General features: G+C 42.5%; 1 protein-coding gene and 1 pseudogene across 1 annotated transcript; one reads left to right on the top strand and one right to left on the bottom strand.

Annotated features, from left to right (window-relative positions):
- Positions 1-673: 673 nt before the first annotated feature.
- Positions 674-12,844, bottom strand: LOC110543994 (sperm motility kinase Z-like; annotated as a pseudogene).
- Positions 12,845-14,956: 2,112 nt separating this feature from the next.
- LOC132649588 (sperm motility kinase Z-like) lies at positions 14,957-16,780 on the top strand. The gene is made up of 2 exons (XM_060373672.1): positions 14,957-16,244; positions 16,563-16,780. The coding sequence occupies exons 1-2, from the start codon at positions 14,957-14,959 to the stop codon at positions 16,778-16,780; spliced, it is 1,506 nt and encodes a 501-aa protein (XP_060229655.1).
- Positions 16,781-17,189: the final 409 nt, after the last annotated feature.

Here is a 17,189-nt window from a genome sequence, read left to right as displayed (position 1 = left end):
TCTTCTAAAAGCTTTTTTTTTTAAGAGCCTCACAGAAAAGCTGTGTTTCATTGGTGTCAAAGGCTTTAATTCATAGCTTGGCAACCAAGCTTGATAAAGTATAACAATTTCCCAGGTGGTACTGGTTTTGTCTGCATAAAAGCTAATGGACAAAGGGGGTGTGGGGAACAGCCTTTTCTTGACCCTGTGAGAGGCCAATAGGCCTCTGTCAAAGGTCCAGTGCACATGCCAGCATATTGGCGATGCCAGGAGTGTGGGATGATAACTAAAATCAGTGATAGGTTTGGAAAGTGTCCAGCGGCCCTGACAAGCTATGTGAGCTGTAGACAACAGAGAAGCAGAGAGGAAGTAGCCCAAGACTTTTGGAGCCCAGATCCTGAGAACTGTACTGGGAACCGTGAGCCACAGAATCTCATTTATAGTGTGGGACTTTGGTTTTGATTTGATTTGATAGGAATGTAACTATTTCCTGGTTTGGCACTTTTTTTTAAGTAAGAATGTATTATACTTGGTTTTGATTTTATGGGAACCCATATCCCTCAGTATCTAGACACAACGCCCAAATGACTGCACTCCATGAAACTATGAACGGTCTATACACAGGATATGTCTATATACAAGCAGAGCTAAAAGCAAATATAAAAATGCACCTTACCTATCCTTGTTCTTCCTTTCATTTCATGCTGTTCCCACACTTTTGAGGGCACACCTTCCTTGGAAGTTTATTATGGGATGACATGCAGCAGCAGCAACACCTCCAGATGAATTCTCCAATCCTCTTTTTCCACGCCACCCATCCCCTGGGCTGCAGGGAGCTTGATGTTGAAGTCTCAATTTGTTCTGGGCGACTTAAGGCCTTTTTTGACATGGAGCTTGTAGAAATGTTGGAATCTTCATCCATGACAGAGTTTCTTCTTACAGACCATTTTTGATCCCTTCTGCCTAGAGTGGGTGTCTTCTCTGGCAGAACATTTCTCTCCCTCCTTTGTTTTTGAGGTTTTTAAGTATATGAGACTGATGCCTGAATTGGATGTTTTTTGGGGGATGACATGCAGCAATAGCAGCACAGCCTCCGGATGCATTCTCCAATCTTCTTTTTCCGTGCCACAAATATGATGGGCTGCAAGGAGCTTGATGTTGAAGTCCGACTTTATTCTTTGACACTTGATGCTTTTTCAGACAGGGAGCTAGTTGAAAAGATTGAATCTCCCATGTCCATCATGCTATTTTTTGATGGATTTATACAGGGGGCTGTCATAGAGCGTTTTAGATACCCTCTGCCTAGAGTGGGTGTCTTTTCTGGCACAACAGGGGCATTTGTCTCCCTCCTTTGTCTTAGATGATGTTTTTCTGTGGCTGAAACTAATACCTGAAGGGAAGGTTCACTGGCCCTTTTCCCGAGGAACAAAGGGAAAGTGGCAGGATCTTCAGGGGTAAGGAAAGGAGTCAACCCTGGGTTCATTTTCTTTCTTTGGAGCTTTTTGCCATCATCCTGCCATGCCTGGTGTTTCAGTAGGTGTTAGGAAGCCATGGTTTCATTGAACTTCCTGTGTTTTAAAGATTTTCTTATGTCCTGAGAGCCAAATCTAATATTTTCCCTGGCTGCCATAATATTAAGGTCTGAGTAGCTGGAATCTCAAATGTCATGAATTGTGAGAGTGTTTTTTGCTTGCTGAAGCCATGGGTGGCCCATGATGTCAAGTACAGTTGGCCTCTGCTTTGCATTTACTGCCAGGAGCAGGCTAATCATACTCCTTAAGTCTTTAGAAAGGTCACAGGGGATGTCATACCTCCCTTGCTGAACTTGTTTGCTAAGTTCTGACAAGGTAGCTGCTGTAAATGGGAGAATCCCTGTCACCATAAAATATAAAAGTACCCCCAAGGTCCAGACGTCCACTTTGGGACCATCATATGGGAGACCCAGAAAGATTTCTGGAGGAATGAACTGGTAGACACCACACAGCCTTTCCAGCTTTTGCCCAGGCCTGAATCTAGCACCTAGACCAAAGTCAGTAATTTTGACCCTTCCGTGCTCATCAACTACAATATTATCAGGCTTCAGGTCTCTGTGAGTAACACCCACATCATGGCACTGTACAGTAGAACAAGTACGTTTCTAGCTTCATCTTCCTTTAGGCATCCAGCCTCCTGGATCTGATTCAATAATTGTTCTCCCTGGACCACCTCCATAATTAAGTAAGTGTTATTTTCTGTTTCTATTACTTGATGGAGGGAAACAATATTAGGGTGGCTGAGCATCTTCATGATGTCAACTTCAGACACTGTTGGCTCACACCACTTCTTCTGCTTCACCAGAGCTTTCACAGCCACTGGGGTACCTGTAAGGCGATGGTGGGCCAGCATGACCTTGGCAGTGCAACCCTGACCAAAGGTCTTCAGGACTGTCTGTGTACTGCCTGTTGAACACCTCTTCCTCAAAGATGCTGAACACAGTGTTGGGCTCTGAGGACTCCTCCTTACTTTACATGGTTGGTAGCAAGGCTACTGCCAAAGAAAACTGGTTAAGGTTCGGGTGGGGGAAAGGGAAAGGAGATACAAAGAACATACAGAAACATAAGGCATGAAGTAACAAAGTCAGGGGGAATGAAAGTAAAAACAAAGCACAAATTGAAAACCCCATGAAAAATAGCTTTAACCTAGAGCATCAAAAACACAGTCAGAAAAAACCCAAATTTGACACCCAAACCAAGACATAACTCACAATGCAAAGAAGACCATGGCTCAGGAATTTTCTGGATGTTACTTGATAAAACGGAAAAAGGAACTAGGGAGTAGGAAAGGAAATGAATGGAACAAGAGAGAAATGAGTGAGAAATAAATATAATGTGTTGGTGGGTTCAACTTAACAATCGATCAGTGTCAAGGTCTAGCCTCCAAATGTGCTTCACCCTCAGAACATAGATAATTTTGGTTAAGCAATAGACAAGGACATGAGTAAAGGCAGAGTCAAAACCAAATGTCAAAGTGTACCTGGCTTTCTCCTTTCAGTTGTTCTGACAAATCTATCTTTGTCCTGTCAGATTTTGGGGTACACCTTCATTTTACAAATCTGACAAAGATTAAGGTTTATGTGTGTTGTCGGGGGCCAATTGCAGCAGCACAGACCTAACAGGCATAGCCTAATCTTCCCCCTCCTCCTCTTCTATTTCCTGGGCTGGGCTGATCTGGATCCTGATGTCCCTGTGCGTTCTGGGTCATTTAGGAAGGGGCCTTCTCTGATGAACTGTAAGAAAAGCTGTTTTCTTCAGTGTACCCCACTGGTTCTTAGTTACTAAATTCATGATTCAATCATAGAGCCTTTGTAGACCCCGCTCAGAAAGGTTGTCCTCTCCTGCAAAGCCGGGGCATTTGTCTCCCCTCTTTACTCTCACTGGTCTTTATCAGTTTATAGCATGAAGGTTCAAAATGAGGTTTGATAGCTCTTCTCCTTAGGGGGCAGAGGGAAAGTGGCTGGGTCTTCAGCAGAAGATAAAATGTTCACTCCTGAGTTCCCAATCTTTGCTTGGATTTCACTTGCATTGTCCTGATGCCTACTGTCTATGTAGATGCTATGAGGCTATGGTTTCTTTAAGCTTTTGTGTATTAAAGGTTCTTTTTTATCATGGGTATCAAACCCATTGTCTTTCATGGCTTTCACAATTTCAGTCTTGGCAGCTGGTGTCTCTATTGAAATGACTTGTTAAAGCCTCTTTTGCATTCATAGCCATGGGTGACCCATGAGATTTTGGACAATGGGCCTCTGCTCAGCATTCATTGTTAATAAGGGGCTAATAATTCATGCTCATTAACACTTTGGGAAGCTGATAAAGGGCATCATAGTATACTTGAAGAAGTTGTCCCTAGGCTTTGACGAGGGGATCCCTGCAAATAGGACAAGCCTCTGTTGCCATACAATATAAGAGGACACTCAAAGTTCAGATGTCTACATTGGGTCCATCGTAAGAGAGGCCCAGGAAGACTCGTGTGGGGATGGAAGAAAATGCAATGTTGCATCAGGCTTGAATTGCAACTACAGAAACTCAACTATTTTCATCCCTCAGTGCCCATTCCACTATGATATTGTCAGGACTAAGGTCTCTCTGTGAGCTGTGTCTTTATCAGGGCAGTAGTCCACAGTAGGTAGCAATTGTAGGAATTTTTTTTTCACCTTTCAGGATGCTGGTCCTCTGCACGTGATGAAATACCTGTTCTCTCTCAGTTAGTTCCATGATTTAAAAAGGGTTCTATTTGGTTTTTATTACTTGGGTGAACAAAATAATGTTAGGGAGGTTGGCTCTCAAACAAAATCATTGTTAGAAAACAAAACTGGCTAAAGCCTAGTAGAATTATATTCCACAGATCTAAACATTACCAGAGGCAAGGTAATATATTACAAGAGAGAAAAGATAGTAAGAAAGTAAAAGAAATACCAAAATAAAAGTTTTAAAAATTTGAACAAAAATTTTGAATAAAAAGGAAAACTAGAACTAACAATGTCTACCAAGATCAAAATTAAGAAGGAACTTAAAACCAATTCAAGAATTAAATTAGAAAATATAATCTAATATAAAAATATAATCTGCATTAGCCATGAGTCATACTGGGCAGACTGCTCAGACCCTGAACAATCATTTAGCTAATGTAGCTCATGCCTTAGTTGTACATAAATGAATTAATGCTCAACTAAAAGGAAGCTTGATGGTGTTCAATCAGAGGATTGACCTCCTGCAGGAGCAAATTGATACCCTATGGCAAATCGCTCAACTTGGCTGTCAATGAAAATATGCTGGACTTTGAGTCACTAGCATATAACATGAGAATTTTTCCTGTGCTACAAATCTGTCTAAACAATTTTCGAGCTATATTTTAGGTAATTGGACTGGAGAATTCGATACTATGATGGAGCAGCTGAGAGTGGCCGTTGTCACAGTAAATTCTACCAGAGTGGACGCAGGACTAGCCACAGGATTATCATCATGGATTGCTGCAGCCATGAATCATCTGAAGGAATGGGCGGGCATGGGAGCGTTAGCAGGCCTTCTGGTGTTGGTCTCCTTGGTTTGCCTGTGGTATATATGCAAGATTAGAGTCTCACAACAGTGTGATGCAGCCATGATCATTCAGGCCTTTACAGCCATTGAAGCAGGACATTCTCCCCAAGCATGGTTGGATACCATAAAGAGCTAAAATGTTACGCTCAGGATGCGAGGCTAAGCACTGCACTCAGGGTCAGCCGCTTTCGACCCAGAGAAGAGCATGTCTGATTGCATGCGGGTTGATGCCCCAGGTCCCGCCTCTGAGAAAAAGGTATCAGACGGGTCTGATGCTCTTTGGGTGAATGACACCTAAATGAACATCGGTACAAAGTCCCAATTTATTTCTAATATCAGAGATCAGACCTCTACTCTTGCCTGATGCGTCTAAAACAAAAAGGGGGAACTGTAGAGAGCTGCGGAATGCTATGCCTTAAAGATGGAGCTGGTTTCTGCCTTCCACCTTCCCGATGGTGAGTGCTCTCTGTCACGAACTATTCCACATTTGGCTAAGGCTGAGGATCTGGCTTGCTTCCATGTATGTGGACCTATCTGCATTGCCCACGTGGCACGCCTGGGTTGGCTACCCAGAGGCTATTTAAGCTGTGGGCTGGCTTTCCCCAGGGTCCGAGGATTGTTCAAGGTTCCTGAATAAACTGCATTGAAAAAAAAAAAAAAAAAAAAAGAAAAAAAATTGGGAAATTATCCTGGGTTTCCTGGGTAGAGAAATCAGAGAGAGTATAAGTTTTAAAAGACTTGGTTACTTTTGGCTCTGAGATTTAGTAGCGCTGAATGTTCATGGAGTGGCCAGAAGGCTCTAAGAACTTTTCTGTAAGCTTGAGATTCTTTCATATATGTGTGTATGTTTGTATGTATATGCATGCATTCTTAATAAAATATCTAAATTTGTTAATGTAAAAAAAAATATATATATATAATCTGAACAGCTAGGTCAGTCTTCAATGTGCCTTCACTGCAAGTGGGAGCCAGTGAGTTGCAGTAGAATGCCCATCTCAGTGCAAGTTAAGCCAAGAGATGTGCATCCCTGTGGTTCATTCCATCGGTGGCCTAATCGACTAAGAAACAAGAGTCCAGGAAGAGAGTTTGCTTAGTCAAAGTAGACAGCATACCTGAATTCAGCTGGGGTTGTATTCCTTCCTCCCCAAGCAAGCTTTCTTTGAGTTCAAATTGGAAATGCTTGAATTTCAAAAGGTGGCAGCCATGAGTGAGCAAGGTGGGAAAGCTCCTATTCTGTATAAGTATGATTCCCTGGGTATCGACATTCCTGAGGGATTTTCACTGTTTTTCTGAAACCTACATGGCTACTGAGACTTGTCTTGCTCTTACTCAAGGCTCTCAAGAGAGATATGAATGTTCTGTGTCAAAAAGCTGCCATCATAGGTGAGGCAGGTAGGTGGTGTCAGGAACAGGATTTCAGAAAGCTGGACTGTGAGGTAGATGATAGCTCTGAAACTACAAATACCTTATCCACACATATTCCTTCCTCTAGCCCTGGCAGCTAAGAGAATCTGTTGTGTGTGAGGAGCTCTCTGATGGCCTTGTGGGGCACATTGGGCACTCCCCTTAGAGCAAAAATTCAGAACAGGCTACCCTTCTTTCAGGGTTGCCAGTGAGTCAGAAGAGATTACAAGTAGTGATGCTCAGGTCAGTTAACTCTGTAGAGAGCACTCTGGAGAGGAAGCCAAGATCTAGAAGTTGTTCTAATGTATCTTCTTTAGCCTACAGAAGGGTGATCATTAGCTATGGCTTCCCTAGACATGGCTTCACATGTTGGGATCTCTTGGTTCCAAAAGCCTTAAAAAGCAACAGTTTGTGTGTGTGTGTGTGTGTGTGTGTGTGTGTGTGTGTGTGTACAAAATCTTTTTATTCTGAATAGGGATCCAGTCTGTATTTAATGAGACTAGAGAGTCCCCTCCCCTGTGAGCAGATCCTGGCCTGGGTTGAGAGTTAGATGGGCTGCTTTCTTCCTGAATGAAACATCATAGGAGCTTTCAGATTACTGTGATGCCTAAGGACTTCAAAATTCCTACCTATTGATTTTGTTAAATCAAGTACCTTAAGCAAAGCCTACAAAACAAATAGATGGGTGAATTAGGGGTAGCAGACCCCAGTGGTCAAGAGTGTCCTTGCTGATATCCACTGGTTGTGCCATAGATCCTGCTACCCTATGATCTTTAGGACTATTACCGCTTTTGTTCTCAATCAGATAATTACTGCCATAGCAGCACTGGCTTTAATAGTGTGTACACATATAATTTTAATTTATTAAGTATGCACTTTGAATTCAACTTTCTTGTATTAAGGTGATATTCCATATCTTCTAAGCCAAGCAACGGGCAGGGTATTGGTATGGCAAATTTCAAAAGATCATCACAGACTGGCTTGTTGATTATTGATTTGTTAATGTTATTGTCCTCAGAAAAATGGCTCGAGATCTTTGTAGGATGGAAAAGAAATTTGGAAAACTTAAGCAAATTATATGTGTCTGGACAAGTTATATAAGGAATGTAAACAGTCAGAATTCAATACATTAATGTTAAAGCTCTGCTTAAATCAATGGAGTTATGATGTAGTTTCCCTAACAATTACAAGGCTGTTCAAAGGACACAAAAATTTATTTAATAAAAATTTATTTAAACATTTGGTTGTAACTGACATGCTGGGTGTTTAGTGACCATACTTGGAGACTATACTTATGAACACAGAGGGATTAAAAGGAAGAATATATTCCTCCTTGCCTTCAAGATCCAGTAGGTCCACAGGCAACTCTCAAATGTTCTTTTACTGTGAAGAGTCATATTTTCCCTGTTCAAGGAGGCCATAAAGACTCTACCCAGTGAGCTCTAACCAGTATCCAGCCTACAAAGAGGAGGGTCAGTACAGAAGAAACAATTGCTCTCCATTTCCAAGCAAAGGCATGGCTCAGCAAGACCTTTGAATTATCCTCACAAGGAAATAATACATTAAAAGTAATAGATTGTCAACAGTAGGTGATTGTCAGCAGTGGCTCAAACTTACTTCTGCATCATAGGTTTTTCTCGTCAAACAGCAGACATGAAGAATGCTGAGGACATACAACAGCTCACAGGCAGAAGCTCAAAGAGGCAAGCCTATCCAGCTTGCATGTGCAGTTTCTGTGGTCTGTGTTTCTCCTATCTTAGCCCACTGCTTTATAGCAAACTCCACTGGTGTTCTACATACTACTGGGTGTCAGGCCGTGACATGCTTCAGAGTCCCCAGCACTATTCAATATACAATGATACCTACCAGGCCCTGGGTACTACCCAGCTGACAGTGCTCCCCAATACTTACAGTCATCAGTTTATGTGGGGCTTCAGCATCAGGGCTGAGGACATGGAGAGTAAGTTCTGAAACATGGAGCGACGGCCCAGGAAAAGTGTGTCAAGCAGGGCCTGATAACTCGAAGTGAATGTAAGTTGGTTTAAGTGATAAAGGGATCCCCAGTAATGTCTGTCACTTCTCTTATGTGGAGCTGCAGTTGAGAGATGGGGTAGCTAGAAGATCTGACTCCTAGTGTATATAGAGCAGTGGCAAGTCCAACAGGGCCTGAAATCTAGCAGTGAATGCGAAGGTGCAATGCCCCTCACACAGTGCCAGCATTAGTGACTGCTCACCAGCCCCCTGCATTGCCTCAAACTTGACTAGGGATCAGACCTTGTAAGATGACAGCCAATCCCCACCCCTCATAAACTTCTAGTTCTCAGCCCATTTAGGAATCCCCTCCTTCCTTCGTGAAGTATCCCACAGTGCATCAGACTCTTGTTAGACACACCATCTACTCTACGGCTTCCCAGACTGCAGTGTGAGCTTACAGGCCATGATGATCCCTAACAAAGGCCAGCTTCAACAGGTCAGGGTAAATTGAGACAGATTTTTCTTTGAGGTAATAAAGCTTGGTTTGCTGGGGCTGGTAAAGTACTCCCTGTGGCTGGGAAAAAAGCTCATTTGATTCACTGGGGCTGTCAAAAGTAAAAAAGAAGGGGGGGATCATACACACACAGACACACACTCACACACATGGTGTATGCAGCAGGCTTCAAAGCTCAAATTAATTCACACATACACAAATACATAGAAACACAGATAAACAAAAATACATACATACCTACCTACCTACATACATACATACATTTGATGGGTGCAGCAAAGCTCCAACCAACTTTATACATATAAATAAATGTAAACCCTGAGTAAATGGAGCAAACCTCCAATGAGAAAGCTCCAACAACTTTTGTTCCTGACAGTTTATTTATCCCAGCAAAATCATTTAACCAGTACAAAAATCACAATATGGTTTTCTTTTTTTAAGTGAATGATTCCAATGCATATATGCAGAAAAAAACATGTTCCCAATACCTTCAAATGATCAAATATTTTACAAATTAAGATTGAAAAGCAAATTATTCTTAAAACCTGCAAACATTCATAACTAAGCAACTTGTCAGAGATTAACAAACTGTAAGCAAGCAAGGTAATTTTTTCATCCAGTTTCTCTTACTGGCAGGCTGCAATTTTCAGTTGCAAATAAAGAGTCAATTATTTTATTATTTATCTTCAAAAGTAACCTTGCAAAATAAAAGAAGCTCAATCCCCATTCAGAAAGGTAAAGGGGATGGACATTGGAGGAGGGAGAAAACAGGGAACAGGACAGGAGCCTACCACAGAGGGACTCTGAAAAGTTCTATCCTGCAGGGTATTGAAGCAGATGCTGAGACTCATGCCCAAACTTTGGGCAGAGTGCAGGGAATCTTATGAAAGAAGTGGGAGATAGTAAGACTTGGAGAGAACAGGAGCTCTACAAGGAGAACAACAGATCCAAATGTCTGGGCACAGGGGTCTTTTCTGAGACTGATAATCCAGTCAAGGACCACTCATGGAGATGGTCTGGAACCCCTGCACAGAGGTATCCTATGGCAGTTCAGTATCCAAGTGGCCTCCATAGTAATGGGAACAGGGACTGTCTCTTACATGAACTGATTGGCCTGCTCTTTGATCACCTCCCCCTGAGGGGGGAGCAACCTCACCAAGCCACAGAAGAAGACAATGCAGCCACTCCTGATGAGACCTGATAGACTAGGATCAGAGTGAAGGGGAGGAAGACCTCCCTTATCAGTGGACTGGGAGAAGGACATGGAAGAGGAAGACCAAGGGTAGGATTGGGAGGGGAAAAGGGAGAGAGATACAGGGGAGATACAAAGTGAGTAAACTGTAATTAATAAAAATGAAAAAATCACAATCAAAACTTTTATATATAAAAATCAGTCATTTATACTTTAATCCTCACAGTGTACATCTACTCATTGACAACTTTTTATTATCATATAAGGATGCTGAGGGCAAAAATGGTATAAGACATTACATATCACATTGGTCACCATCCCAGGTTTACCAAATCAGGTCACCCAGTGGCACTTTGAGACACGGTGAAGCTCGGGCAATCCTGGACTCACTTTGTAGACCAGGCTGGCCTCAAACTCACAGGCATGCAATACCACCCACAGATCATTAGGCTGCTATTTCTCTTTTTCACTGACCTCAAAAAATCTCCAGTTCAACACTTTCTTTTATTTTTTTAAATTTTGTATTTATAAAAATTTATTTTCTTTGTACACAGCTCTAGCCCCTCCCTCATCCCCTCTCAATACTGCCTTCCCTCCCTCTTCTCCTCCCATGCCCCTTTAACAGTACTGATAGGGGAGGTTGTTCTTCCCCCCAATCTGACCCTAGCCTATCAATATCATCAGGACTGCCTGTATTGAGTATCTCTGTGGTATAGTAAGGCTGCCCCCTCTCCTCAGGTGGAGGTGATCAAACAGCCAGCCACTGAGGTCATGTCAGAGACAGCACCTATTCCCATTACTAGGGAAACAAACCCACTTGGAGACTGAACTGCCATGGGCTACATATCTGCAGGGGTTCTAGGTTATTGCTATGCATGTTCCTTGGTTGGAATATCATTCTCAGAAGAGATCTCTGTACCCAGATTTATTGGTTCTGTTGCCCTCCTTGGGAAGCTCCAGTCCCCTCTAGGTCTTTCTATCTCCACCTTGTTTCATGAAATTCCCTGCACTCTGCCCAAAGATTGGCTAAGATTCTCGGGATCTGCTTTACTATCTTACTAGGTAGAGTCTTTGAGAGGGCCCCTGTGGGTAGGCTCCTGTCTTGTTCCTTGTTTTCACCCTCTTCCAATGTCTATTCCACTTGCCTTTCTGAATGTGGATTGAGCATCTTAACCAGGGTCTTCCTTGTTGTTTAGCTTCTTTAGGTGTATATATTTTAGTATGCTTGTCCTATATTATATGTCTAATATCCAATTATAAGTGTGCTTATACCATGTGTGTCTTTCTGCTTCTGGGATACCTCACTCAGGATGATATTTTATAGTTCTCACCATTTGCCTGCAAATTTCAAGATTTCCTCGTTAATTGCTGAATACGATTCCATTGCATAAATGTACCACAATTTTTGTATACATTCCTCAATTGAGGGACATCTGCGTTGTTTCTAGATTCTGGCTGTTATGAGTAAAGCTGCTGCAAACATGGTTGAGCAAATATCCTTGTTGTATACTTGACCATAATTTGGATTTGTACCTAGGAGTGCTATTGCTGGATCTTGTGGAGGGACTATTCCTAATTGTCTAAGAAAGCGCCAGATTGATCTCCAAAGTGGTTGTACAAGTTTACATTCCCATCAGCAAAGGAGGAGGGTTCCCCTTTCTCCACATCCTCTCAGCATGAATTGTCACTTGTTGTTGATCTTAGCCATTCTGATGGGTGTAAGGTGAAATCTCAGGATCATTTGATTTGCATTTCCCTGATGACTAAGGATGTAGAACAGTTCTTTAAGTGTTTCTCTGCCATTTGATATTTATCGAGAATTCTTGTTTAGCTCTGTACACCATTTTTAAATTGGATTACTTGATTTGTTGTTGTTTAACTTCTTGAGTTCTTCACATATTCTGAATATTAGACCTCTGTCAGATTTAGGGTTGGTAAAGATCCTTTCCTATCTGTAGGCTGTCATTATGTTCTGATTACAATGTCCTTTACTTATAGAAGCTTTCCATTTCATGAGGTCCCACTTATTGATTGTTGATCTTAGAGCCTGTGCTGATGGTGTTCTGTTCAGGACGTTGTCTCCTGTGCCAACAACACACCCAGATCATCTAGCTACTATTGTTCTTGTTCACTGATCTCAAAAATTCTTTGGCTCAACTATTAAGAGTATGCCTTTCTGAACTTCAAATTGTTCCTCAAGATTTTCTACATCCCGATCATTAATAAAAGCATCTTAACCTAATATTACTAACAATCTACATCTCTAATTCCTTTCTGAGGCTGGTGAATGAATCATTAATCTACTCCAGTAGCAATGCTTGAAAATGATCAATCACTACCCAGTGAGGGTACAGAAGCAGCCTTAGAGTTTCCATACAACACATATATAATGAGGGATGTGGTTACAGTGAAGAAAACAAGCAGAGCAAAACTCCACAACAGAAGGATATGTAGTTCTTGAGGCCCTGCTTCTCTGAGCCACTGTGGTTGTGCTAACCTGTGGGCTGCACACCCATGCGTTCTGGGGATGTTCATTGTTCCACTCCCATGGGTCTCAGCACATGCCAATTTGCCCAGAAAAACTGCTAGGTGTCAATCTAACTGGAAGACACTCCTGAACCATGTACACATGTACTGTCAGGTGTCAGATTCTGTGTCCCTTCATGGCTTAAACAGAATGCTGGATGGAAGACCTTTGCCGCACCTCATCTCCCGCCAAAATGTACCACATATACAGCTAAGCATCAGCCCAAGTGGTGCACCACATTTTCTGCTACATATTTCCTGCTACATGTTGCTCTTCCCAGATGTACTGCTACATATCACTTGATAGGCAGTCACACGCTTGCTACTACATGAGCAGACACACAAACATACACACACTACTGCAAGCTATCAGTACTACAGAAGAGCAGACAAACTGAGCCTAGCAAAGCAACCAAGGCAAGGTGTACCCACTCCCCTCTCTCTACCCCTGACTCTGGACACAGTGATAATAGTTGAGTTTCCTGCCTTGATTTCCCCACAACGGTGGACTATACCCATAATTTTAAGCTCATATAAACTTCCTTCTCCCATACATAGTATTTATCAGTATTTTGTCACAGCAACAGAAATGACACCAGGAGGCCATGCAATGGTTGTCTCCTCTACACTGCTAGGAATCTTCGGGTGTCCCTTTAGTGGTAGGGGTGGTGGGGCATTTGGTAGTTCTCATACCTAGCAGTACATGCAGACAGTACTCTAGGCACACAGTGTCCAGCTTTATTTTCTAAGAGCCTAAGTACTGCTCTGCACAGCCCATCTGAGCCAGAAGCTTTCAAGCGCTTTCAGGTCCAGTGAGTTTTGCACAGCCATGATCAGTGTGTGTCCTATAGTGACCTCATAAGGAGCAGCTGTGAGAGAGTCCACCCAGCAGATATAATGGTGTGGCCTGTCCTGGGTTTCTGTGGGTGTAGAGAGGTGGTGTGGAGTTTTGGCCCGTGCAGTTTGCTTATTTCCAGTGAGATTGTGTGAGGTTTTGAGTGCTTGTTTGGTTGGTTTGTTGGTTGGATCGTTGGTGTGTAGTGTGTGTATGTGTGTGACAGAGAGAGAGAGAGAGAGAGAGAGAGAGAGAGAGAGGCTGTGATTAGGGTACGCATGTGTGCTGTGAGTGTATATATCTGCTTGTGTCTGTGTGTGTGAGAGTGTGAATTCATCTGCAAGCTTTTGTAGGTGAAGGTCACTGCTCAACCTTCAGTGCCTTGCTAAGGTATGTTGATAACCTTCATTTCCAAAGCAGAGTCATTAACTTGCCTGTATCTTGCCACAGAGGCCTGTCTGGTTGGCCAAGGAGCCTTGGGATCGGCCTATGGTGCCTATGTGCTGAGATTGAAACTAGTGATTCTAGGCCTGTTTTGTCTTTTTATTTCTTTGGTAAGCAGTGGCGTTTGGCATTTCACTTAAGACCTCCTGCTTGCAAGCAGGTTCTTACTGAAAGAGGTGTCTCTTTAGCTCCTGGACACTTTCCTTACTAGTATAAATTATTTATTTGTTTTTCTGTTTATATTCCTATTTGATTTCTGGTTTTACTTTTCTTGGATGTGTTTTGGGGCTCTTGAAAACTATTATGTGACCCGGATTATATAAATTTATTTTTTTTTAAGTTTTTTCTCTTTTTTTCATTTTACTTTACTTTAATCATTTAATTTTTAAAAAATATTCATCTTTAGTAGTTTTCTTGATCTGTAGAGTTGATAACATTTTGGCTTCCAGAAAGTTCTGGTTTTCTAATTAATTTTGTTAGACATGCTTTTAACTTGAGCTTGCCTGCATCAATTTACTTCATGAATTTCTGTGTGCTTCTAGTTTTGTTTTGTTTTCTTGAGGTGTCCTAGTTTTGCTTGGACTTCCTTGATTGGTATTTTAGTTAGTTGGTCTTGTTTGGAGTTTTGGTTTAAAATTTTGATTTATCTTTTTCATTTACTTCTCAGCCTTTTCTTTCTTGTTCCATTCATTTCTTTTCCTACTCCCTAGTTCCTTTTTCAGTTTTATCCAGTAGCACCTGAAAATTCCTGAGCTGGGGTATTTCTACTTCTCTAGATTGTGAGTTATGTCTTTGTTTGGGTGTCTAATTTGGGTTTTTTCTGACTGTGTCTTTGATGCTCTAGGTTAAAGCTATTTTTCGTGGTGTTTTCAACTTGTGCTTTGTTTTCACTTTCATTCCCCCTGACTTTGTTACTTTCATGCCTTATGTTTCTGTATGTTCCTTTGTATCTCCTTTCCCTTTCCCCCACCCCACCATAACCCCTGTTTTCTTTGGCAGTAGCCTTGCTACCAACCATGTGCAGTGAGGAGGAGTCATCAGAGCCCAGCACTGTGTTTGGCATCTTTGAGGAAGATGTGTTCACCAGGCAGTACACCATCCTGAGGACCTTGGGCCAGGGTGGCACTGCCAAGGTCATGCTGGCCCACCATTGCCTTACAGGTGCCCCAGTGGCTGTGAAAGCGCTGGTGAAGCAGAAGAAGTGGTGTGAGCCAACAGTGTCTGAAGTCGACATCATGAAGATGCTCAGCCACCCTAATATTGTTTCCCTTCTGCAAGTAATAGAAACAGAAAAGAACATTTACTTAATTATGGAGGTGGTCCAGGGAGAACAATTATTAAATAAGATCCAGGAGGCTGGATGCCTGAAGGAAGAGGAAGCTAGAAACATATTTGTTCAGCTGCTCAGTGCCATAGGCTACTGCCATGATGTGGGCATTGCTCACAGAGACCTAAAGCCTGATAATATTGTAGTTGATGAGCACGGAAGGGTCAAAATTATTGACTTTGGTCTAGGTGCCAGGTTCAGGCCTGGGCAAAAGCTGGAAAGGCTGTGTGGTGTCTACCAGTTCATTCCCCCGGAAATCTTTCTGGGTCTCCCATATGATGGTCCCAAAGTGGACGTCTGGACCTTGGGGGTACTTTTATATTTTATGGTGACAGGGTTTCTCCCGTTTACAGCAGCTACCTTGTCAGAACTTAGCAAACAAGTTCAGCAAGGGAGGTATGACATTCCCTGTCACCTTTCTAAAGACTTAACGAGTATGATTAGCCTACTCCTGTCAGTAAATGCAAAGCAGAGGCCAACTGTACTTGACATCATGGGCCACCCATGGCTTCAGCAAGCAAAAATCACTCTCACAATTCATGACTTTGGAGACACCAGCTACCCAGACCCTAAAATTATGGCAGCCATGGTAAACATTGGATTTGGGTCTCAGGACTTAAGAAAATCTTTAAAACACAGGAAGTTCAATGAAACCATGGCTGCTTACCACCTACTGAGACACCAGGCATGCCAGCATGATGGCAAAAAGCTCCAAAGAAAGAAAATGAACCCAGTGTTGACGCCTTTTCCTACCCCTGAAGATCCTGCCACTTTCCCTTTGTTCCTCAGGAAAGGGGCCAGTGAACCTTCCCTTCAGGTATTAGTCTCAGCCACAGAAAAACATCATCTAACACAAAGGAGGGCATTTGCCCCTGTTGTGCCAGAGAAGACACCCACTCTGGGCAGAGGGTATCTAAAATGCTCTATGACAGCCCCATATATGAATCCATCAAAAAATAGCATGATGGACATGGGAGATTCAATCTTTTCATATAGCACCCTGTCTGAGAAGGCATCAAGTTTCAAAGAAGAAAGTGGGACTTCAACATCAAGCTCCCTGCAGCCCAGCAGATTTGTGGCTCAGAAAAAGAGGATTGGAGAATGCATCCAGAGGCTGTGCTGCTGTTGCTGCTGCTGCTGCATGGCATCCCACAAAAAACATCCAATTCAGGCATCAGTATCATACACTGAAAAACCACAAAAACAAAGAAGGGAGAGAAATGCTGTGCAAGAAAAGACACTAGACAGAAGGGATCAAAAATGGTCTATACCAAGAAACATACTTTTGGATGAACATTCAAGCTTTTTGACAAGCTCCCTGTCAGAAAAAGCCTTAAGTCGCCCAGAGCAAATCGAGACTTCAACATCAAGCTCCCTGCAGCCCAGGAGATGGGTGGCATGGAAAAAGAGGATTGGAGAATTCATCCGGAGGTGTTGCTGCTGCTGCATGTCATCCCACAAAAAACTTCCAAGGAAGGTGTGCCCTCAAAAGTGTGAGAACAGCATGAAATGACAGGAAGAACAAGGATGGGTAAGGTGCATTTTTATATTTGCTTTTGGCTCTGCTTGTATATAGACACTTCCTGTGTGTAGCCAGTTCATAGTTTCTTGGAGTGAAGTCATTTGGGGGTTGTGTCTAGATACTGAGGAATATGGGTTCCCATAAAATCAAAACCAAGTATAGTACATTCTTACTTAAAGAGTGCCGAACCAGGAAATAGTCATAATCCTATCAAATCAAATCAAAACCAAAGTCCCACACTATACTATTAAGTAGATTCTGTGTCTCAGAGTTACCAGCACAGTTCTCAGAATCTGGGCTCCAAAGATCTTGGTCCACACTTCCGCTGTGCTTCTCTGGTGTCTACAGCACACACACCTTGTCAGGTCTGCTGGACACTTTCCACACCTATCAATGGTTT

This window comes from Meriones unguiculatus, chromosome 20 (genome assembly GCF_030254825.1).
Source record: "Meriones unguiculatus strain TT.TT164.6M chromosome 20, Bangor_MerUng_6.1, whole genome shotgun sequence".
NCBI lineage: Eukaryota > Metazoa > Chordata > Mammalia > Rodentia > Muridae > Meriones > Meriones unguiculatus.
The sequence above is the reverse complement of the archived record's forward strand: the minus strand, read 5'-3'. Positions and strand labels throughout refer to the sequence as shown.